Here is a 25,029-nt window from a genome sequence, read left to right on the forward strand (position 1 = left end):
CTTAAAAGCTTTTGCACAACAAAGGAAACTATAATCAAGGTGAAAAGACAGCCTTCAGAATGGGAGAAAATAATAGCAAACAAAGCAACTGACAAAGAATTAATCTCAAAAATATACAAGCAGCTCATGCAGCTCAATTCCAGAAAAATAAATGACCCAATCAAAAAATGGGCCAAAGAAACAAACAGACATTTCTCCAAGGAAGACATACAGATGGCTAACAAACACATGAAAAGGTGCTCAACATCACTCATTATCAGAGAAATGCAAATTAAAACCACAATGAGGTACCATGTCACGCTGGTCAGAATGTCTGCTATCAAAGAGTCTACAAGCAATAAATGCTGGAGAGGGTGTGGAGAAAATGGAACCCTCTTACACTGTTGGTGGGAATGCAAACTAGTACAGCCACTATGGAGAACAGTGTGGAGATTCCTTAAAAAACTGGAAATAGAACTGCCTTATGATCCAGCAATCCCACTACTGGGCATACACACTGAGGAAACCAGAAGGGAAAGAGACACGTGTACCCCAATGTTCATCGCAGCACTGTTTATAATAGCCAGGACATGGAAGCAACCTAGATGTCCATCAGCAGATGAATGGATGAGAAAACTGTGGTACATATACACAATGGAGTATTACTCGGCCATTAAAAAGAATGTATTTGAATCAGTTCTAATGAGGTGGATGAAACTGGAGCCTATTATACAGAGTGAAGTAAGTCAGAAATAAAAACACCAATACAGTATATTAACACATATATATAGAATTTAGAAAGATGGCGTTGATGACCCTATATGCCAGATAGCAAAAGAGACATAGATGTAAAGAACAGACTTTTGGACTCTGGGAGAAGGCAAGGGTGGGATGATTTGAGAGAATAGCATTGAAACATGTATATTACCATATTTGAAATAGATCACCAAGTTCAATGCATGAGACAGGGTGCTCAGGGCTGGTGTACTGGGATGACCCTGAGGGATGAGATAGGGAAGGAGGTGGGAGGGGGGTTCAGGATGGGGGACACATGTACACCCGTGGCTGGTTCATGTCAATGTATGGCAAAACCACTGGAGGTAAGTAATTAGCCTCCAATTAAAATAAATAATTTTTAAAGTAAAAAAATAAATTGAGTCCAGAGCATACATTTGCTTGTGTATGACTTCTTCAGACCACAGTGTTTGTACCAGCAACAACTGGAAACTATACAAATATTTATTTAAAGATTTTTTTAATGTGGACCATTTTAAAGTGTTTATTGAATCTGATGCAATATCGCTTCTGTTTTATGATTTGGGTTTTCTTGGCTGCAATGCATGTTAGTTCCCCAACTGGGGAACAAACCCCTGCCCCCTTTGTTGGAAGCTTGGAGTCTTAGTCACTGGACCAGGGAAGTCCTGTCAAAAATATTTCTTGGGCAGTAGAGAGGCTTAAGAGGGAGAGGATATATATATATACACAAAATTGTGACTGCTTCTGGGTGATGTCCTGCAAGACCACCGCCACACTGTAAAGCAATTATCCTCTAATAAAAGCAATTCCTGCTTATCGACTGCAGCATAATGTGGACTGATGGTCTTACTACTCATGAAAAAATGCTCTGCTAGAATTATGAACACACTACTTCTATTTTATTTGATTGCACAAAAGGGGAAAATTAAAATAATAAAAAAACAATAAATTGGTAGTACTTCCTCCAAATATGCACCCTTCCTTCCAGGATGGATAGTAGACCTACTTGGCAGGGAGTCAAAGGCATAGAGGCTTCCCAGGTGGCTCAGAGGTAAAGAATCTGCCTGCGAGTGCAGGAGACGTGGGTTGGATCCCAGGGTTGGGAAGATCCCCTGGAGAAAGAAATGGCAACCCACTCCAGCATCCTTGCCTAGGAAGTCCCATGGACCAAGGAGCCTGGGGGGCTACAGTCCAGGGGGTCACAAAGAGTGGGACACGACCTCGTGACTGAACAACAATAACAACAGCAACAACAGCGGCCAAGTTGTGTCCAACTCTTTGAGATCCCATGGAGGGTAGCCTGCTACCAGAAAAAAGTCTTTCCTCTTAATAAGATTTCTTTGGGGCGCAAGACACTGGCTGGGTGCCTTGGAGACTATTTTGGACTTAATCCTCACAGCAACCTGAAGGAGTCAGGGTTATTATCCCGTACTGAAGATAAAGACATGAGGCTCAGAGCTTTTGTCAGAGAGAGCTTAAGTCAGAGAGAGCCCAGGCTACACCCAGATTCTAATTCCAAAGCCCTTTGTTAACCTGAACAACAGTACATTTACTGAGGCTCATAAAGTACGTGTATTAGGTTGACACTCGCAATAAAATCACAAGAGAAAATCTTTACAGGACTCAGAGTAAAGGTAAGTGTTTTTTGTTAAATTTCCCTCCCTTTCTCTCTGTCTGGGTTTGTGACTTTGACTTGAGTTGCACAATATGAAATGTATTTCTTATTGTGGGCCATGGTAAAAACACTAGATTATGCTGCACCTAAATTCCTTCATGCAGAGATAGGTAATAAATGAAAGCTGTCATCACACAGTATCTTTTTTATTCCTGATGCAAGTATTATTATCCTAAGTAATAGGTAAGTTGGGGGCTTCCCAGGTGGCTCAGTGGTAAAGAATCCACCTGCAATGCAGGAGACCTGGGTTCAGTTCCTGGGTCGGGAAGCTCCCCTGGAGAAGGGAATGGCAACCCACTCCAGTATTCTTGTTTGAGAAATCCATGGACAGAGGAGCCTGGCGGGCTACAGTCCATGGGGTCAAAAGAGTCGGACACGACTGAGCAACTGAACAGCAGTAGCAATAGGTAAATCAGGCTTGGAGAGATTAAGAACCTTACTGTTAGTCAAAATTAGAAAGACAAATATCGTATATTAAGGCATATATATGGAATCTAGAAAGATGGCTGATGAACCTATCTGCAGGCAGCAACAGAGACACAGACATAGAGAGCAGATTTGTGGACATAGCCGGGCAAGGAGAGGGTGGAAGGAACTGAGAGAGGAGCCCTGAAGGCGCTGTAAAATAGGTAGCTGGCGGACGTCGCTGTATAACAGGGAGGTGGGTGGGACGGGGGTGGGGGAGGGAGGCTCAGGAGGGAGGGATACGTGTACACTTATGACTGATTCACACTGTTGCACAGCAGAAACTAACACAACATTGTAAAGCCATTATGCTCCAATACAAAATTAACATACATAAAACTGATATTTTGGTGTATAGTTACATGAATTTTAACACATGTAGAAGGTCTTTTTTATGCATGACTTTTGTATAAATAGTGAGTAGATGCAAAAGAAAATATGCAACCCAGGAGTACAGTATAAAAATAACAAAGCAGTGAGTCCCTTGTACTCAGTGAATCAGAAGCACATCTAACATCCCGCTCCTTTATAGGGGCTTCCCAGGTGACGCTAGTGGTAAAGAGCTTGCCTGCCAATGCAAGAGGCATAAGAGCCCTGCGCCGGGAAGATCCCCTGGAGGACGGCATGGCAACCCACTCCACTGTCCTTGCCTGGAAAATCCCATGGACAGAGGAGCCTGGCAGGGTACAGTCCACGGGGTCGCAAACAGTCGGACACAACTGAAGTGACTTAGCACGCATGCCCTCCTTTATAGAAAGAGATCACAATTCACTTTTCAATTCTATTATTGGATACTTGGAATGTTTACATTCTCTTTTTTGCTAGTAAAATTGTGTTGCTATGAACATTACTCTGGAAATATATATATGCTTGGAAACAATTTCTGGGGCATAGTCATGTCTTAACATTTACTTAATAATGACAAATTGTTTTCTGAAGTTATCAAAGCAATTCAGACTCCCAGAGGCAGTGTATAAAAGTTTTCACTGTTAATCTTAATATTTTCAGAAGTTTATAGTTTTCCCGATTCCACAGGTATGAAGTGGTACCTAATTTTGGTTTTAATTTCTGTTTCTTTGGTTCCTAATCAGGTTTTGAGTGACTAATTTTTTTGGTGAGGTATACATTCAGAACTTTTGCCCAATTTTCTGCTAAAAAACTTTTTTGCATATTAACTGACTAATTTCTCTGTATATTCTACACAAGGATCCCTCCTAACTTACACATGAAGGTGAAGGTATCAGTCACTCAGTCGTGTCCAACTTTTTGCAACCCATGGACTGTAGCCCACCAGGCTTCTCTGTCCATGGGATTCTCCAGGCAAGAACACTGGAGTGAGCTGGCATATCCTTCTCACTTACGTATACTGCAAGTATGTTTTTTCCAGCATGTGAATTTTCCTCTAATAATCTGTGGTGTTCAGAATTTTTCAATGCTGCTAATTTTAAAAATTTTAAAGTGTGAGTTTTTTTCCTGTCTTCTTATTGTAGTCTAAACCCCTAGTGTCATAAAAGAGATCTCCTTGTAGCTCAAACGGTAAAGACTTTACCTGCGATGTAGGAGACGCGGGTTCGATCCCTGGGTCGGGAAGATCCCCTGGAGAAGGGAACGGCAACCCACCCAGCATTCTTGCCTGGAGAATCCCATGGACAGAGCAGCCTGGTGGGTTACAGTTCATGGGGTCGCAAAGAGTTGGACACAACTGAGTGACTAACACACAATGTCATAAAGGCAAGCTTCTGCATTGTCTTCTAAGATCTCACAGGCTCGCACTTCACATGTGTGCTTTTTAGCTCACCTGAAACTGATTTTCTACGTGTGTTGTGTGATGCAGGGTTCCCATCTCTTTATTTTTCTTTTTTTAAAAACATGTGTTTATTTTAATTGAAGGTGAATTGCTTACAGTGCTGCGTTGGTTTCTGCTGCTCACCAGCACCCATCAGCCATGGGTACACGCATGCCTCCTTCCTCCCGAACCTTCCTCCCAGCCCATCCCACCCCTCTAGGCTGTCACACAGCGTCAGTTGAGTTTCCATGGGTACACTAATTGTTTGAGAGCCATTTCTTGCCAAGTACATCCTTTTCCTCACTTATCTGCAATAAAGTTATGTCATCAATCAAGTTTATAGGTATGTTTGGTGTGTTTCGGGGTTTTATTCCAGTCTACTATTCTGATTACCTCAGAAACAATTTTCACTGGGAATTTTTTAAAGGTTTTTTTTTTTTTTTTTTTTTTTTTGATGGGAACCATTTTAAAGCCTTTATGGAATGTGTCACAATACTGCTTCTGTTTCAGGTTTTTTTTTTTGGCTGTGAGGCGTGTGGGATCTTACCTCCCTGGCCAGTGATCGAACCCACTTCCCTTGCATTGGAAGGAGATGCCTTAACCGCTGGACCCCCAGGGAAGTTCCTCACTGGGAGCGTTTAACACAGACATGGGAACGCTACGAGTTGCTTAGAAAGTGTTGGGGAGAGATGAAGCTACAGAGAAGTAGGTTTTGCTCATATAGATGGAAGAAATCTGATTTCCTCCCCTTCCTCTTACTTCTCTATCTTTCAGCTACACTGGCTTTTCTTTTTTTCCTTGAAGACACTAAACTCCTTCCTGACTTAAGTTTTTGGCAATTGCCTTTTCTCGTTCCGCTTAGAATACTCTTCTGCCAGCTCAGTGCTCACTCATCCTTTCCCATTAGTCAAAAACAAGCTCAAACGTCTCTACCCACCTCAAAGAAGTTTTCTCCGACTGCCTGTCCTAAAATAACCTCCTTCAGACCTTGCAGACCATACTGCTTTGCTTTCTTCTTAGCACTGACCTGCTGAAATTCTGTATTTGTCTTCTGTCGGCCTCCTCTATTCCTCACTGCCTAGAATGAGAATTTGAACACACTCGCTGGTTGATTTCATGCACCTCATGTATAGTATACACTTAATAAATATTTGCTCCTGAATACATAGAATAGGGCTTCCCTGGTGGCTCAGATGGTAAAGAATCCGCCTGCAATGCAGGAGACCTGGGTTCGATTCCTGGGTCAGGAAAATCCCCTGGCAGAGGGAATGGCACCCACTCCAGTATTCTTGCCTGGAAAATTCCATTGACAGAGGAGGCTGGCGGGCTGCAGTCCATGCAGCAGCAAAGAGTCAGACACAACTGAGTGACTAACACTTTCACACTTTTTTCAAACATATGAAAAGTGATAAGTCAGAAATGAGTCCAAATAACACCGTCTCTATATCTCAGTCACCTAAAACTCCAAGTGGATTCCTAATATTAATGGTAGAGGCAAAGATCCGTTATTTCTATAACTCCATCCTCTTGTGCAAGTTACTTACTGCCTATGAGTTTCAGTTATGTACATGAATTGGTAGAATAATGCCTGTTTTTGAAAGGTCATGAAAGTCCATTGATCTCCATGTGTTCAAAGAAATGCCACACAGTGTAGGAGTGCCTAAGCGATTCTCAGCATACGTATTTAGTTTCTTTCCTTAGAAAAAAAGACACTCTCTTTCTGGAAGGGATCATCTTTAGAAGTATTCAGGGAAAAAACTTATCATTGTTTTTTTTTTTTTTAATTCATGTTTGGCTGCCCTGAGTCTTTGTTGCTCTGCGGGCTTTTCTCTAGTCGTGGCGAGCCACGCTCTAGTTGCAGGCACGGGCTTCTCATTGCGGTGGTTTCTCGTGTTGCAGCGCACATGCTCTGGGGCACGCAGGCTTCAGCCGTTGCAGCCCGTGGGCTTAGGTGCCTGGGGGCGTGTGGAATCTTCCCAGACCAGGGATCAAACCCGCCTGCATCAGCAGGCGTATTAACCACTCACCCACCAGGGAAGTCCATCTCATGGGTCCTTTTTTTAAAAAAGAAACCATTACTGCTGGGCCTTCTCTCTAATAAACAGTGGCAAATTTCCTCTAGAAATCCAACCCAGATTAGAGAAGGAAGTGTCTCACATTAAGGAATTGCGAGTCTTCCTTTACTGAAAACAGTGCAGACAACTTCTGGGGTTCCGGCACATTTTTCAAAACAAAAAGAAAGAAATCCAATCCAGAAAACACCACTTAAGGTCATCAAATGTAAAGGAATAATTGTGCCTTGCTTTAAAAAGCACTTTCTCACCTATTTTCATGTTTAATATCCATAAGGACCAAAGATTTTGTGGGTCCCATAGCTTTGACCTCCACTTTACAGATGCCATAATACAGGCTCATTCAGGATGAGTGTCTTGTCTATGATTACAGATGTAGCAAGTACAGTGTTAAGCTTCCTGTTTGCAGTTTTGCAACTTCCCAATTGCTCCTTGCTGTGCTCCTGACAACGGTCAGGCAAAGCAAAGCAGCTTTGTCTCAACAGCCCCTAACTGCATATGCTCTTCCTTGCTGGCCAATTTATTTCTGATGGATTATGGCCTCTAAGAGCCTGTTTCTTCCTTACTTAGATGGAGAGGGCTCTGTACTTGGGCAATGTGTCCGGAGTGCAAGAGTTTATCCTGCTGGGTCTGTCTGCCAGGCAAGGCGTGAGGGTCGTGGTGTTTGCCGTCTTCCTGCCCCTCTACCTGCTCACCCTCCTGGAGAACGCCCTCATCGTCTTCCTCGTCTGCAGCCACACCGAGCTCCACAAGCCCATGTACTTCTTCCTGGGCAACCTCAGCTGCCTGGAGATGTGCTACGTGTCAGTGACCATGCCCAGCCTGCTCGCGGGGCTGTGGACGGGACCCTACCATGTGCCCTTCCCAGCCTGCCTGATTCAGCTTTTTTTATTTGTCTCCCTCATTAGCACCAAGTGTACCCTCCTGGCCTCCATGGCCTGTGACCGCTACGCGGCCATCTGCCGCCCGCTGCACTACCCGCTGCTCATGCGGCCCCAGGTCTGCCTGGGCTTGGCCGGGACTTCGTGGCTTGGTGGGCTGCTGGTCTCGGTGGCCAAGACAGCGTGCATCGCCAGCCTGTCCTACTGTGGCCCCAATGTCCTCAACCACTTCTTCTGTGACATCTCCCCGCTGCTCAACCTGTCCTGCACCCACGTGGCCCTGACCGAGCTGGTGGACTTCCTCTTGGCCATCGTCACCTTCTGTGGGACGCTGCTGGTCGCCCTGGCCTCCTACTCGGCCATCGGGGTGACGGTGCTCCGCATGCCTTCGGCCGCCGCCCGGTGCAAGGCCTTCTCCACCTGCGCCTCCCACCTGGTGGTGGTGGGCATCTTCTACTCGGTGGCCCTCTTCATGTATTCCTGCCCCAGCCGCGTCAAGTCCACTGACCTCCACAAGCTGCTGTCGGTCATCTACACGGTGCTCACGCCCGCCTGCAGCCCGGTGGTCTACTGCCTGAGGAACAGGGAGGTCCACGCGGCCCTGCGGAGAGCCCTCCACCCCCGCAAGGGCTCCTCAGCGAGAACTGACATCTCCCGCTCCTGACTTTAAAACTTTCGCGGCCAAAACAGACACACACACATGCAACTTCCAAAGCCAAATAGAAACCCAGAGGAAAGTATTTGCAATATAGCATACAAAGGATTCTTTAAATAAGGGAGAAACATATGAAGACTCGAGAGAAAAACAAAATGAAAATTGTCATGAACAAGCAGATTCTTGAAGGAAATACGTAGGTGGCTGATAACCTACCCCCCAAATGTGCGTCCTCTCCAGTAATCCAAGAAATGGAAATTTACTCCTTGCCCACTGAAAAAAGATTATGTAATATTTAAACTTAAGTACAAGTTTTTATTGTTACATTGTGAAATTTGGAATAAACATTATTTTATTGAAAATTTTTGCAAATAATGCAAATGCCCACCAACATGAAATTATTTAAATGTTACGTTATATGCTGTGCTGTGCCGTGCTTAGTCGCTCATTCATGTCCAACTCTTTGTGATCCCATGGACTGTAGCCTGCCAGGCTCCTCTGTCCATGGGACTTCTTCAGACAGTAATACTGGGGCAGGTTGCCGTGCCTCCAGGGGATCTTCCCAATCTAGGGATCGAACCCAGGTCTCCCACATTGCAGGTGGATTCTTTACCATTTGAGCCCCCAGGAAAGCCCATGAATACTGGAGTGGGTAGCCTATCCCTTCTCCAGAGGATCTTTCTGACCCAGGAATCAAACCGGGGTCTTCTGCATTGCAGGCAGATTCTTTACCAGCTGAGCTATCATGGAAGCCCATTATGTTATATATACAGTGTGAAATCACATGCATTCATTAAAGAGATTAAACCAGATACTGTCATGGGGAGATGGTATGTTGTTGAGTTAAACATGAAAGAAGCAATATAAAAGTATGTCAAAGATTTGTAAAACAATAATAATAAATAGACTAATTGTAGTAGTTAGTTAAGTTAATATTTGCCTAGAAAGTTGGACCATAAAGAAGGCTGAGTGCGAAAGAATTGATGCTTTTGAACTGTGGTGTTGGAGAAGACTCTTGAGAGTCCCTTGGACTGCAAGGAGATCAAACCAGTCCATCCTAAAGGAAATCAGTCCTGAATATTCATTGGAAGGACTGATGCTGAAGCTGAAGCTCCAATACTTTGGCCACCTGATGTGAAGTGTGGACTCACTGGAAAAGACCCTGATGTGGGGAAAGAGTGAAGGCAGGAGGAGAAGCGGGTGGCAGAGGGTGAGATGGCTGAATAGCATCACTGACTCAGTGGACATGAGTTTGAGCAAACTCTGGGACATGGTGAAGGACAGGGAGGCCTGGCGTGCTGCAGTCCCTGGGGTCACAGAGTCAGATACAACTTAGCTGAACAAAACAATAATGCCTAGAAATAGGGCTTTCCAAGTGCCTCAGTGGTAAAGAACCTGCCTACCAATGCAGAAGGCACAGGAGACGGGGGTTCAATCCCTGGATTGGGAAGATCCCTTGCAGAAGGAACTGGAAACCCACTCCAGTTTTCTTGCCTGGGAAATCCCATGGACAGAGGAGCCTGGTGGGCTACAGTCCACAGGGTTGCAAGAGTCACACACAACTGAATACTCACACAGGGTCTTAGAGGATATCTAGAAAGGGATCCGAAAAGGTGTATATCAGTTATTAGCCGTGTTTTTAGGTGAGAGGCCTCAGAGGACTTGTATTTTCTATCTTATACATTTGAATATTTTGCAATTTTCTAGGATTACCTTTATAATCGAAAAAAATAAGCATAACAGAAATTCCAAGAATGAACTTCTGTAGAATGACCTACTCATCATATTAGCATATTTTTATTTTTATTTTAAGTAATAAAAATTCATGCTGACAGAGCCTCAAGAGAACTGACCATATTCTTGTGCGGTTTGTGAGAGTTAATGTCGGTGTGTTTTAGAAGGGCAGTTTACTAATAAATAACAAAAAGTCTTGAGAGTCTGCATGGCCTTGCATTCATTAATTCTACTTTGGGAATTTATCCTGGAGAAGAAAGGGAAAGATATGGGTGAAACTGACCTATTACAGGGCCTTCTCTGGTGGTCCAGTGGATAATACTCAATGTTCCCAATGTAGGTGCAAACCCTGGTCAGGGAACTAGGTCCCACATGCTGCAGCCAAGACCTGGTGCAGCCATTAAAGAAAACATGTTTGAAAAGTTGACCTACACTGTCACCCATTCTAGACTGTTTGTGCACAGATAACCCAATGTTGCTGCTGCTAAGTCGCTTCAGTCGTGTCCAACCCTCTGTGACCCCATAGACGGCAGCCCACCAGGCTCCCCCGTCCCTGGGATTCTCCAGGCAAGAACACTGGAGTGGGTTGCCATTTCCTTCTCCAGTGCATGAAAGTGAAGTCGCTCAGTTGTGTCCGACTCTTAGCGACCCCATGGACTGCAGCCTACTACCCTATAGTTCATCCCCCAAAAGGCAACAGAAATGGCCAATAAACTATGGAATAATGTTCCACCTCCACCTCTACTAAAGAAATGAAACTCAATATAGTGGAATTAAAGCTGGTAGCGGGACATCTTTTAATATGCTCACAGCACATTAAAAGGAAATCCTCTGAGAAAACGCAGTGTTGGTTGGACGTGGGGGCAAGTTACCCTCCCAGATGGCTGTGGGCATGTAGATTGAGGCCTTGTTTCTGGAAAGCAATTTGCTAGTATTTATCAAATTTTGAATTCACGTGCACTTTGACATGGCTGTTACCGTTTTTATCTTCATGCTCTAGATTTTGAATAGCCTTGGATTCTGTTTGCCAAAATTTCCAGCCCTCTGTCCTCCAGGCTCTTTCTGCCTGGGTGGGATGATGTGAGTGGCCAGTCCTAGACCAAATCACTTAATCCCTGGCATGTTAACGTGGAATGCTACCAGAATCATTCTCATACGTGTATTTTTATAGGTCAGTGTTTTCATCTTCCTGTGAGAAATCTGCAGAAGTGGGGATTCAGCGTCAAAGTGTCAAAGGCAAAATTCAAATACCAGTCTGTTCTCCAAGAGGGCTTCAGCAATTTACGCCTCCACCAGCAGTCTATGGGCGGGAATTAGCGCGTCTCAAAGCCAGCTCAGCTATTAGCTGCTCAGTCGTGTCTGACTCTGCGATCCCCCATGGCTCCCAGGCTCCTCTGGAAGCCCACGGAATTCTCCAAGTTAGAATACTGGACTGCGTTGTCATTCCCTTCGCCAGGGGATTTTTCCAACCCAGAGATCGAACCTTTGCACTGCAGGCAGATCCTTTACCGTCTGAGCCACCAGGGACACCCCAACCTCAGCTCAGCTTTAGGTCTTAACAGTCTCTTGAATCTTTCCTGATCTGATACAGTGATGGTAAACATCATAACTAGCATGTTTGCTGAGTATTAAGGAGATTTATTAGATTCATTGGTCATTTGCATGATCTAATCTATAAATTGCCATTTATAATTGCCCTGCTTACCCTCACATACATGTATTCTGAAAGTAGAACATTAGTCACTTTGAAAGAGCTTGACAGTTCTTTAAAACGTTAAATATAGCATTAGCCTGTGTGCTGTGTGCTAAGTCACTTCATTTGTGTTTGAATCTTTGTGATCCTATAGACTGTAGCCCACCAGGCTCCTCTGTCCTTGGGATTTCCCAGGCAAGAATACTGGAGTGGGTTGCCATTTCCTTCTCTAGGAGATCTTCTTGACCCAGGGATCGAACCCACGTGTCTCACGTTTCCTGCATTGGCAAGCAGGTTCTTTACCACTTGCACCACCTGGGAAGCCCCGAGCATTGGTATACAACCTGGCAATCCCACTCCTAGGCATATGCCCAAGAGAAAAGAAAGTGTGTTTCCACAGAAAGCGTGGTATAGGAGCGCTGTCAGCAGCTCTAGCCCTAACAGCTGCAGAAGTGGAAACAACCCAAGCGCCTCTCAGCCGAGGGGTGGGCCAACTAAACACGACGGGATATCACGAAACCACAAAACGGAACAAAGTGCCGAAGCGTGCTGCAATACGCACAACCCTGGAAAATACTACGCTAAACGAAAGAAGCCACAATTAAAACTCCACGTATTACCTGATTTCAATCATGCAAAATGTCTAATCAGGCAAATCCATACAGAGAGAAACATGAATGGGCTGGGCGGTGGAATAGGGGATTGGGAGTGACTTCTGGTGTGTACAGATTTCTTGTTTAAAAAGTTGGAATATAATCACTTTACAAAGCTGTGCTAGTTTCTGCTGTCCAGCAGCGTGAATCAGCCATATGTATACATATATCCGCTCCCTCCTGAACCTCTCACCTCGCACCCCACTCCACCAGGTCATCCCAGAGCACTGAGCTGAGCTCCCTGTGCCACACAGCAGCTTCCCACCAGCCACCTGTCTTAGTCAGGACGCTGTATATATGTCAGTGCTACTCTCTCCATCCATCCCACCCTCCCCTTTGCCCCTCTGTGCCCACAAGTCCATCTTCTACATCTGCATCTCTATTCCTCCTCTGGAAATAGTCTCATCTGCACCATTTTTCTAGATTCCATATGTATGCATTAAGGTACAACATTTGTTTTTCTTTTTCTGATGTACTTCACTCTGTATGACAGACTCTCAGTTCATCCAGATCACGACAAATGACCTGATTTCATTCCTTTTCATGGCTGAGTAATATTCCATTGTACATCTGTACCACATCTTCTTTATCCATTCATCTTGGTGGTGATGAAAACGTCCTGGAGTCAGATAATGGTATGGGTTGCATAACATTGTGAATGTGATAAATAGCCACTGAATCATACATTTTCAAAGGAAGAAGTGCATGCTGTGTAAATATCAAGTATCGACAACTTGAGTTCTCCACCATGCCCTTAGCTGGTCAGCCTCAGGACCCATGTAGAGTTCTATGGAAAGCTGCCTGGACCTCCCTGTTCCGCAGGCAGTAGATGACCGGATTGCACATGGGCGTGGCCACCGTGTAGACGACCGACAGCAGCTTGTTGAGGTCCATGGTCCCTATGCGGCTGGGGCGAGCATAGATGAAGAGGGTGGCCGAGTAGAAGATGCCCACCACCACCAGGTGGGAGGCGCAGGTGGAGAAGGCCTTGCACCGGGCAGCTGCTGATGGCATGTGGAGCACGGCCCTGCCAATGGCCACATAGGAGGCTATGGCCACCAGGAGGGAGCCCCAGAGGATGACGATGGCGGAGAGGAAGTCCACCAGCTCAGTCAGGGCCACGTGGGTGCAGGACAGGTTGAGCAGCGGGGAGATGTCACAGAAGAAGTGGTTGAGGACATTGGGGCCACAGTAGGACAGGCTGGCGATGCACGCTGTCTTGGCCACCGAGACCAGCAGCCCACCAAGCCACGAAGTCCCGGCCAAGCCCAGGCAGACCTGGGGCCGCATGAGCAGCAGGTAGTGCAGCGGGCGGCAGATGGCCGCGTAGCGGTCACAGGCCATGGAGGCCAGGAGGGTGCACTCTGTGCAGATGAGGGAGATGAAGAAGAAGAGTTGGGTCATGCAGGCTGTGAAGGGCACATGGTAGGGTCCCGTCCACAGCCCCACGAGCAGGCTGGGCATGGTCATCGACACGTAGCACATCTCCAGGCAGCTGAGGTTGCCCAGGAAGAAGTACATGGGCTTGTGGAGCTCGGTGTGGCTGCAGACGAGGAAGACGATGAGGGCGTTCTCCAGGAGAGTCAGCAGGTAGAGGGTCAGGAAGATGGCAAACAGGATTTCCCTTGTTTCTGGGCTCATGGACAAGCCCAGCAAGACGAATTCCTGGATCCTCGTCATGTTGCCCAACTCCAGGGACCTCTCCATCTAAGCACAAAACACACTGCAAAGTAGTTCACAAAGCTATCTCTGTACACCTTGCCTCACCCTGATCCAAGCCATTGTGCCGCTTGGGTAAATGAGACACCCTCTTCTCTGGCCTCCCTTATTCCATTCTTGCTGCTACAATGCTCCAAGAGGTAGCTAATGAAGCCTTTGAAAAGCACAGTCCTCTAGGGTCACGCCTCTGCTTAAAGCTTGTAATCTCTCCCCAGTTATTCTTAGAATAAACCTCATGTTCTGCATCAAACTTTGCCAGTTGCTTCAGGTCTTTTTTTGGGGGGGGGCGGTGGAGAGGGCTTTTTCAAAATTAATTTTGTATTGGAGTAGACTTGCCTTAGAGTGCAGTGTTATTTTCTACCATACAACAAAGTGAATCAGCCACGTGGGTACAGACACTCCCTGCCGCTTGGTCGTGCTTCCCAGTCAGGTCTCCACAGAGCACTGAGTAGAGTTCCCCACGCTATACAGTGGGTTCTCATCACTTATCTCTTTACGCACAGTATCAATAGTGGATATGTGTCAATCCCAGGCTCCCAGTTCCTCCTACCCCACCACTCTACACGCCCCTTTGGTATCCACATGTTTGTTCTCCATGTCTGTCTCTACTTCTGCTTTGCAAATAAGATCATCTGTCCCATTTCCCTGTATTCCACGTACTTGTGTTAATATATGATATTTGTGCTCTTTCTGCTTGCTTTACCCTGTGCCACAGTCTCTAGGTTCAGCCCCATCTCTACAAATGACCCTCTTTCATTCCTTTTTATGACCGAGTACTATTGCATCTGTGTGTGTGCGCCACATCTTCCTTATCCATTCCTCTGTCGACAGACACTTGTGCTGCTTCCACGTAGCTCCTGTTGCTACAGTGAACATTGCGGGGTGCACATGTATTTTGAATTGTGTTTTTCTCTGGTATATGCCCAGGAGTGGGATTGCTGGGTCATATGGTGGCTCTATTTTTAGTTTTTTAAGGAATCGTCGTACTGTTTTCCCAGTGGCTGTATCAGTTTTAACTCACGTCATGGTTCCTCTTCTTCCATCTATCAAAGCCCTACAGGGACGCTTCCATTTCCTCAAATGTTGCAAGGTCCCACCAGCCTTAAAGAATTCCCATATGTACTCCCTTTTGTCTGGAATACTTTCTCCCTCTTCCTGCTTTTCCCATTTCTGGGAATCCTAGACATCTTTGGCATAATTTTTCAATGTCTTGTCTTCAGATAAGCCTTCCTTAAAAAATTCTCTATCAAACCCTGTGTCTTTATTTTCTATCCATGTATTACAAACCAACTGTTATCATTTTGAATTACTTGTGTGTTTGTTCAGTTATTCAGTGTCTCTCCAACTGGGTTGTAAGCCTGGGGGAAGGAGCTAGGTCTATCTCACTCAGAACTCTACCCTGGAGGCCTGGCAAAAGAGCACGTTGCCTGGTACGTTATAGGTACTCAGTACACGTTTATTTAATGTGTGATGGATCAAGGTGGATTTAAGGGCACCACATCTGGTAGGAGGTGGAACCCCAGGATGGGGGTGCTGGCTGGGCGCACCTGATCTCGGCCTTGCTGATGTGTCTTCAGGTTCTGGTGGTTGTTGATTTGGAAGGGAGTTGACACAGTGTGGGCAGAAGAACACACACCTTGAGGCAGGATTCCTGCCTTGTCTGCTCACATCATCCCAGAAGCATTTCGGGAGCATCGACATGTACTCCGCCCAGCACAGAGTGGGTTCGAAGACAGACAGACGCGGCCTGTCTAGTAGGAGCTCTCTCTGCGTATGCGTGTGTGCGTGTGTTAGTCACTCAGTAGTGTCCAGCTCTTTGTGATCCCATGGACTATACCCGCCAGGCTCCTCTGTCCATGGGATTTCCCAGAATACTGGAGTGGATTGCCCTTTTCCTTCTGCAGGGGATATTCCCAACCCAGGGTTCGAACCCAGGTCTCCCACACTGCAGGCAGATTCTTTCCCACTAAGCCACCAAGGAAGCCCAGCTTTCTAGCTGGGTATCCCTTATTGGCTAAACTTGGGCAAGTTACCTAACCTGTCCTACCCTCAATAGACTTTCAAGGGAAAAAAAGAAGATACATGTAATTAGCTTCATCTCAGATGATCTAATATCTGCATCAGATAGACCTGAATCTCAACATTCAATCTTCCACCAAATAGCTGTGTCCATGGGGTCGCGAAGAGTTGGACACGACTTAGCAACTGAACGACAATGACTGACTAGCCATGAGATTTAGACAAGCTACAGGTTCTTGTAAAACCTCATTAGCAAGTTGGGGATAATTTTAGTACTTACAGAGTACTCATAGGGTTGCTGTGTATCAGGTTTCTGACACAGGGCACACAACCAATGCTATCTGTTAATATTAAATAGTATGCCAGGGGCTTTCTTGGTGGTCCAGTGGTTATGGCTTCATGCATGCTTCCACTGCAAGGGGGTGTGGCTTTGACCCCTGGTCAGGGAACTAAAATCCCGCATACAGTGTGGCCCCCCCCAAAAAAAATTAAAACTAAATAAATAGTAAGCCATCTAAATATAGGTATCATCTTTCATTAATTATTACTCATGAATAATAATTGAGTGAATAAATGAATTAAAATAATAATTAATGAATAATAGTTGATAATTATTAATTAACAATTTCAATAGATATACGTTATTTCATCAACACAGGTTGCGACGATTCTGTGAGTGAAGTGTTCTGCGCTGTGTTTTGCAGATAAGGAACTAAAGCTTGGAGAGGTGAAGAGACTTGCTCAGGGTCACACCTGGGTCTCTCTAGTCCTGAAGCCAGAGATCATTCCTCTAGACTCTGCCGCTTCTCGTGTGAAATGACTCGCATGTGCTTGAACCTGAACCATGAAGTGGTCCTTTGCTCTGACCTCCAAACTGGATTTCAGTCCTGGCTGAGTCACGTAACCCATTCTCACAGAGGAAGCACCCATGCACACAGCAAGAGAGGGCAGAAATTTGATGAACGGGTATCTATTTGCACAAGGAAGGGCTGGGGGAAACTCTGACATTTTAACTGAGCCTTGAAGGGTTCTGAAAGTTAGAATTCTGAAAGTTAGAAAACAGATACAGTGATGGGCAACCCAGGGAGAAGGAACAGCTCCAGCAGAGACATAAAGCTGTGACCAGACGTGGACCCAAGTCACTCAGCTTTGTGGGAACATCAGCCCTGATTCTCAGCTCCCAGCCCAGCTGTTCATTTTCCAGCATGCCTGAGTGACATCTTGGTATGACAGAAAGACTTCAGGCTTCAGAATCACGTGGACCTGAGGTCCAACTCCAAATTCTCTATACTGACTGGGATCACATCAAGCATTTTTACTTACGGAACTTCAGTTTCTCCGTTCATAAAACAGGAACCATATTTATTATAAGTTTGTTGTTGTTCAGTTGCTAAGTTATGTCTGCCTCTTTGCAACCTCATGGACTGCAGCGCTCCAGGCTTCTCTGTCACTCACTGTCTCCCAGAGCTGCTCAAACTCATGTCCATTGAGTCGGTGATGCCATCCAACCATCTCATCCTCTGTCACCCACTTTCTTCTTTTGCCTTCAATCTTTCCCAGCATCAGGGTCTTTTCAAATGAGCTGGCTCTTCACATCAGGTGGCCGAAGTACTGGAGATTCAGCGTCAGCATCAGTCCTTCCAATGAATATTCAGGACTGATCTCCTTTAGGATGGACTGGTTTGATCTCCTTGCAGTCCAAGGGATTCTCAAGGGACTTCTCTAACACCACAGTTCAAAAGCACCAATTTTTTGGTGCTCAGTAGCTCAGGTGATAAAGCTCCGCCTGCAATGCAGGAAACCCAGTTTCAATCCCTGGCTCAGGAAGATTCCTCTGGAGGAGGAAAGGGATACCCACTCTAGGATTCTTGCCTGGAAAATCCCAGGGACAGGGAAGCCTGGTGGGATACAGCCCATTGGGTCACAAAGAGTTAGACATGACTGAATGACTAACACACACAGCCTTCTTTATGGTCCAACTCTCACATCCATACATGACTACTGGAAAAACCATTGCTTTGACTAGACGGACCTTTGTTGGCAAAGTAATGTCTCTGCTTTTGAATATGCTGCCTAGGTTGGCCATAGCTTTCCTTCAAAGGAGCAAGCATGTTTTAATTTCATGGCTGCAGTCACCATCTGCAGTGATTTTTGGAGCCCAAGAAAATAGTCTGTCACTGTTTCCACTTCTCCCCCATATCCTTGCAATGAAGTGATGGGACCAGATGCCATGATCTTAGTGTTTTGAATGTTGAGTTTTAAGCCAGCTTTTTCCACTCTCCTCTTTCACCCTCATCAAGAGCCTCTTTATTCTTCTTTATAAGTATATCATCGGATTATTTAGAGAATTTATGGAGATAATTCAGGGGAGCCACTCAGCAAAGCGCCTGACACAGAGTAGTTGTCTGTATTTACCATTTCCTGTCTTACCTTCTGTACATTTCCTTCACTTTGTTCCCCAGCAAATGAAATACCTGGTATCCTTACCTGAAAATCTCGAGTAAGATGAGTCTATCAGAATGGATACAGTTAAGTCTCCTTCCTTCCTTGATGTCTCTGCCTCAGTGACGAGATGGCCAGAGCATCCACTTGGGGAAAGAATTTTCAAGAAGGGGCCAGAGGGTTCAGCAATCGGAAGACAAGGGTATCTCCTTGAATTAATGCCAACGTGTGGGGAGCTGACCTCGGTCCTGAGCAGGAGTTCCCAGCAGACCCACCGCACACCATAACCCACTGCATCCTCCAAACGGCGTGTGTCTGGACACCGCCAGGGTGCCTTTGTCCTCCCTGCCGACCAGCAGGGAAAAATCTTAAACCAAAGCTGAGGCTCTCTGACACCTCCCTTCCCTGATCTCTGTGGAATTACAGAACTGATGGGAAAGTTTTTTTTTTTTTTCTCTAAATTTCAATTGGACTTGAGATAAGTAGGCAAAAGCACCCCTAATTTGCAATCTGTCTTTAGGCCATATCAGTAAGCATTCATTGATAGCCTACTGTGTGCTAGAACGTGATCTGTACTCTGGGAACACAAAAACTAACAGATTTCACTTCTGTCGAAAGTCTGTAGTAGAGGTGGACATGGATCTAGATGAGGACCAGAAATCGGCAAAGTGGAGAGGAAGGAGACTCGGCTGGTTATGGGGACTTAAAGGAGAATTCTGGCTTCCTTGGTGGCTCAGAAGGTAAAGAATCTGCCTGCCAATGCAGGAGAACCAGGTTCGATTCCCGGGTCAGGGGGGTCCCCTGGAGAAGGAAGTGGCAACCCACTCCTGTATTTTTGTCTGGAGAATTCCATGGACAGATGAGCCTGGTGGCCTACAGCCTTTGGTGTCACAAACAGTCAGACGTGATTGAGAGACTAACACTTAAAAAAACACTATAGCAGATTTTTAAAAAAATGTAGTAACTGAATTAAAGGTTGAGAAAGACTTCTAAGATTGCCTTCACTCAGCACAAGTCAAGAGACACTTTGTATGCAAGGCAGGCATACAGTAGGTCACATGTAAGATTCTTTACAGCACTCTCCTCTTTGTTTTCTGTATGAACTTAGACTTTCTCAGCATGCTATTTTAGCTTACATTATATGTACCCAAGCTATGACCTTGCGTAAGTCCCCGTAACTAGACACGTCTCTTTGCATGGTCTTGGACGCCTCCCCAGGCCGGGAACACCTAATTTCCTTTCATAATGTTATCTTGGCTTATTCTGATCCATTTACTTGGAATACTCTCCCCTGTTTCCTTTCCTCCTGCAGAAATATGAGTCTTCTCTTTTTGCTTTGTTCACTTTGCTCACTTGGCTTTGGTGTGGTCACACTACGCGGCATGCAGGAGCTTAGCTTCCCAACTAGGGGTTGAGCCGGCACCCTCTGCAATGAAAGCGTGGGTTCTCAACCGCTGGAGCACCAGGCACGTCCTCTGAGTCACCTTTTGAGTCTGAATTATTTGGGAAAGCTACCACTAGCCTCCTTTATGGCTGACCCCAATCATCCCTTTTCTTTTCTTAATGGAGTTTTAATTGGCAAAATACGCCTAGCAACATTAAGCATTTGAGCCATTATAAGCACACAGTCCCGTGGCACTGGTGGTGGCGGTGGTTTACTCGCTAAGTCAGCTCTGACTCTCAGGCCCCACGGACTGTAGCCCACCAGGCCCTCTGTCCATGGGGCTCTGACTCTCAGACCCCACGGACGGTAGCCCACCAGGCCCCTCGGTCCATGGGGCTCTGACTCTCAGACCCCACGGACTGTAGCCCACCAGGCCCCTCTGTCCATGGGGCTCTGACTCTTAGACCCCATGGACTGTAGCCCACCAGGCCCCTCTGTCCATGGGCTTCTCCAGGTGGCAATACTGGAGTGGCTTTCCCTCCCCTCGGGGGTCTTCCCGACCCGGATCGCACCCGTGTCTCTTACATCTGCTGCACTGGCAGCTGGGCTCTTTAGCACTAGCACCACCTGGGAAGACCTAGGTGAGATCCTTGTGCTTTAACAGTTGGGGGCTTGGTATGAATTTTCTACCAGTATAAAAAGGTTGGAGAAGTATCAAAAATAGTTGAAACTTTTAATTCTTGCAATTACGAAGCAATTTTTTGGGGGGCGGGGGCTGTGCCCACAGCTTATAAAATCTTAGCTCTCTGACCAGGGATTGAACCCAGGCCCAAGGCAATGAGAGTGCCAAGTCCTAACCACTGGACTGCCAGGGAGTTTCCAATATTTTCTTTTTATACGAAGTTTGAATCTTATGAAACCATATGGCAGAGAGTGCAGAGGAACTAAAGAGCCTCTTGATGAAAGTGAAAGAGGAAAGTGACAAAGTTGGCTTCAAGCTCAACATTCAGAAAACGAAGATCTGGTCCCATCACTTCATGGCAAATAGATGGGGAAACAGTGGCTGACTTTATGTTTTAGGGCTCCAAAATCACTGCAGATGGTGACTGCAGCCATGAAATTAAAAGACGCTTAATCCTTGGAAGGAAAGTTATGACCAATCTAGACAGCATATTCAAAAGCAGAGACATTACTTTGCCAACAAAGGTCCATTTAATCAAGGCTATGGTTTTTCCAGTAGTCATGCATGGATGTGGTGGAGCGTCCAAGGAGTGGTGGCTGCACGGGTGCAGGAGGGCCGAGAGGAGCTACTCCACGTTCAAGGTCAGGAGGGGCAGTGGTGAGGAGATACCCCTCGTCCAAGGTAAGGAGCAGTGTCTGCACTTTGCTGGAGCAGCTGTGAAGAGATACCCCACGCCCAAGGTAAGAGCAACCCAAGTAAGATGTTAGGTGTTGCAAGAGGGCATCAGAGGGCAGATACTGAAACCATACTCACAAAAAACTAGTCAATCTAATCACACTAGGACCACAGCCTTGTCTAACTCAATGAAACTAAGCCATGCCCATGGGGCAACCCAAGACGGGCGGGTCATGGTGGAGAGATCTGACAGAATGTGGTCCACTGGAGAAGGGAATGGCAAACCACTTCAGTATTCTTGCCTTGAGAACCCCATGAACAATATGAAAAGGCAAAATGATAGGATACTGAAAGAGGAACTCCCTAGGTCAGCAGGTGCCCAATATGCTACTGGAGATCAGTAGAGAAATAACTCCAGAAAGAACGAAGGGATGGAGCCAAAGCAAAAACAATACCCAGTTGTGGATGTGACTGCTGATAGAAGCAAGGTCCGATGCTGTAAACAGCGATATTGCATAGGAACCTGGAATGTCAGGGGCTGGGAGCAAGCTCTGCCCGTGGCAAAGGTCATGAGGAAGGAGGCTTGGCATACGCAAAGGCGGGATCGAGCCTCAGGAGTCCCCCTGGAAATTCTCGAGCATCTACCCCCAAAACCAGAGTCTGCCTACTTTCTGCTTTGTGCTTTCACCTACACCTCTGACTTTATGGGGGGCTGTCCCCCACTACCTCTCTCTGAAAAAAGAGTTAGCTTACAGCTCCAGTTAATAATTCCTGGGTGTGACAGTGTTTCAACCTACAAACTCCTTTGGAAATCCTCTAGCCTGCCTGAATAGGTTTTTCCGGCCACATGTGATTGTTCAGAGCCTCCCAACTGTGAGAGGCAGGAGATGTTTTAAACTGTCTAAACACAGATTCCTTTGAGTAGTTAAAAGATTGATTAGAAATTGTATTGGTGAAGGGTTTTTCACTTGTTGGACCGATGTTTGCTGCTAAGTTTCCATATCCCTTACCTGCTGTGTCCCTGGCAGTGTATTGATTAATATAATTGGTGTAAGTAGTAGCTTTAATGTTTGCAACCTTGGACCCTCGAGTTAATTATTTTTCTTGTTACAGCCTACCACACCTTTGCCCTATAGGAATGCAACTTTAATGCTTTTGGAGGGTGGCACCTGACTAATCACCTTTAGAGAAAAATAAGTTTTCTGAAGAAAGGGTCTTAAAATGTTAACAGGCCTCCGGGCCAGAAGATGATGCAAATCACCTACACTTTTGCATATGATAAGTTTGCAGGAAGAAAGCCTGGCTTACTGCATGACTCTACTCCTTCCCCCATTATCCTCTATGCATAACTTAAGGTATAAAAACTACTTTGGAAAATAAAGTGCGGGCCTTGTTCACCGAAACTTGGTCTCCCCATGTCGTTCTTTCTTTCACCTTCTGGCTGAATTTTTCCTCTGAGGCGGGGAAGCTCGTCAAGCCTACTAATTTTTCCTGGGCTTCTAAGATCTGACCGGGTAGGCCTTAGTGTCTCCTCTCCTTCGGGAGAACAGGAGGATGCCTGCGGCCTTCATAGGTGATGTAAATTCCCTGCTTTGGAATTTTATTCAGCCTCTTTTCTTCACTGAATTTTCCTATTGAGCTATCCTCATTCTATTACTCTTTATATCTTTGATGAATATTGAAATAAATAGGTCGCCGATGCCGTCTCTCCTTCGAATACCCTGGATCAGCCGGGGCTGGACCCCGGCAGTCAGGTCCATGAATCAAGGCAAATTGGAGGTGGTCAAACAAAAGATGGCAAGAGTGAATGTTGACATTCTAGGAATCAGTAAATTAAAATGGACTGGAATGAGTGAATTTAACTCAGATGACCATTATATATACTACTACGGGAAGGAATCCCTTAGAAGAAATGGAGTAGCCATCATGGTCAACAAAAGAGTCCAAAATGCAGTACTTGGATGCAATCTCAAAAACGACAGAATGATCTCTGTTCGTTTCCAAGGCAAACCATTCAATATTACGGTAATCCAAGTCTATGCCCCAACCAGTAAAGCTGAAGAAGCTGAAGTTGAATGGTTCTATGAAGACCTACAAGACCTTCAGAACTAACATGCAAAAAAGATGTCCTTTTCATTATAGGAGACTGGAATGCAAAAGTAGGAAGTCAAGAAACACCTGGAGTAACAGGCAAATTTGGCCTTGGAATACAGAATGATGCAGGGCAAAGACTAATAGAGTTTTGCCAAGAGAATGCACTGGTCATAACAAACACCCTCTTCCAACAATACAAGAGAAGACTCTACACATGGACTTCACCAGATGGTCAACACCGAAATCAGATTGATTATATTCTTTGCAGCCAAAGATGGAGAAGCTCTATACAATCAGCAAAAACAAGACCGGGAGCTGACTGTGGCTCAGATCATGAACTCCTTATTGCCAAATTCAGACTTAAATTGAGAAAGTGGGGAAAACCACTAGACCATTCAGGTATGACCTAAATCAAATCCCTTATGATTATACAGTGGAAGTGAGAAATAGATTTAAGGGACTAGATCTGATAGATAGGGTGCCTGATGAACTATGGAATGAGGTTCATGACATTGTACAGGAGACAGGGATCAAGACCATCCCCATGGAAAAGAAATGCAAAAAAGCAAAAGGGCTGTCTGGGGAGGCCTTACAAATAGCTGTGAAAAGAAGAGAAGCGAAAAGCAAAGGAGAAAAGGAAAGATATAAGTATCTGAATACAGAGTTCCGAAGAATAGCAAGGAGAGATAAGAAAGCCTTTCTCAGTGATCAATGCAAATAAATAGAGGAAAACAACAGAATGGGAAAGACTAGAGATCTCTTCAAGAAAATTAGAGTTACCAAGGGAACATTTCATGCAAAGATGGGCTCGATAAAGGACAGAAATTGTATGGACCTAACAGAAGCAGAAGATATTAAGAAGTGGTGGCAAGAATGCACAGAAGAACTGTACAAAAATGATCTTCATGACCAAGATAATCACGATGGTGTGATCACTCACCTAGAGCCAGACATCCTGGAATGTGAAGTCAAGTGGGCCTTAGAAAGCATCATTACAAACAAAGCTAGTGGAGGTGATGGAATTCCAGTTGAGCTATTTCAAATCCTGAAAGATGCTGCTGTGAAAGTGCTGCACTCAATATGCCAGCAAAGTTGGAAAACTCAGCAGTGGCCACAGGACTGGAAAAGGTCAGCTTTCATTCCAATCCCAAAGAAAGGCAATGCCAAAGAATGCTCAAACTACCGCACAATTGCACTCCTCTCACACGCTAGTAAAGTTATGCTCAAAATTCTCCAAGCCAGGCTTCAGCAATACGTGAACCGTAAACTTCCCGATGTTCAAGCTGGTTTTAGAAAAGGTAGAGGAACCAGAGATCAAATTGCCAACATCCGCTGGATCATCGAAAAAGCAAGAGAGTTCCAGAAAAACACCTATTTCTGCTTTATTGACTATGCCAAAGCCTTTGACTGTCTGGATCACAATAAACTGTGGAAAATTCTTCAAGAGATGGAAATACCAGACCACCTGACCTGTCTGTTGAGAAACCTGTATGCAGGTCAGGAAGCAACAGTTAGAACTGGACATGGAACAACAGACTGGTTCCAAATAGGAAAAGGAGTACGTCAAGGCTGGATATTGTCACCCTGCTTATTTAACTTCTATGCAGAGTACATCATGAGAAACGCTGGGCTGGAAGAAGCACAAGCTGGAATCAAGATTGCCGG

At 45.5% G+C, this 25,029-nt stretch overlaps 2 protein-coding genes across 2 annotated transcripts; one reads left to right on the forward strand and one right to left on the reverse strand.

Moving 5' to 3' along the window:
• Positions 1-7,303: 7,303 nt before the first annotated feature.
• On the forward strand, positions 7,304-8,278 carry LOC129630769 (olfactory receptor 5-like). The gene has a single exon (XM_055551258.1). The coding sequence runs from the start codon at positions 7,304-7,306 to the stop codon at positions 8,276-8,278; it is 975 nt and encodes a 324-aa protein (XP_055407233.1).
• A 4,839-nt stretch (positions 8,279-13,117) lies between these two features.
• LOC129632265 (olfactory receptor 5-like) lies at positions 13,118-14,056 on the reverse strand. Its single transcript, XM_055553777.1, has one exon. The coding sequence runs from the start codon at positions 14,054-14,056 to the stop codon at positions 13,118-13,120; it is 939 nt and encodes a 312-aa protein (XP_055409752.1).
• Positions 14,057-25,029: the final 10,973 nt, after the last annotated feature.

Source organism: Bubalus kerabau, chromosome 17, assembly GCF_029407905.1.
Source record: "Bubalus kerabau isolate K-KA32 ecotype Philippines breed swamp buffalo chromosome 17, PCC_UOA_SB_1v2, whole genome shotgun sequence".
In the NCBI taxonomy this organism is placed as follows: domain Eukaryota; kingdom Metazoa; phylum Chordata; class Mammalia; order Artiodactyla; family Bovidae; genus Bubalus; species Bubalus kerabau.

What these genes read in the sequence shown, in the direction of transcription:
- LOC129630769 (XM_055551258.1), top strand. Translation starts at nt 7,304, where the DNA reads ATGGAGAGGGCTCTGTACTTGGGCAATGTGTCCGGAGTGCAAGAGTTT.
- LOC129632265 (XM_055553777.1), bottom strand. Translation starts at nt 14,056, where the DNA reads ATGGAGAGGTCCCTGGAGTTGGGCAACATGACGAGGATCCAGGAATTC.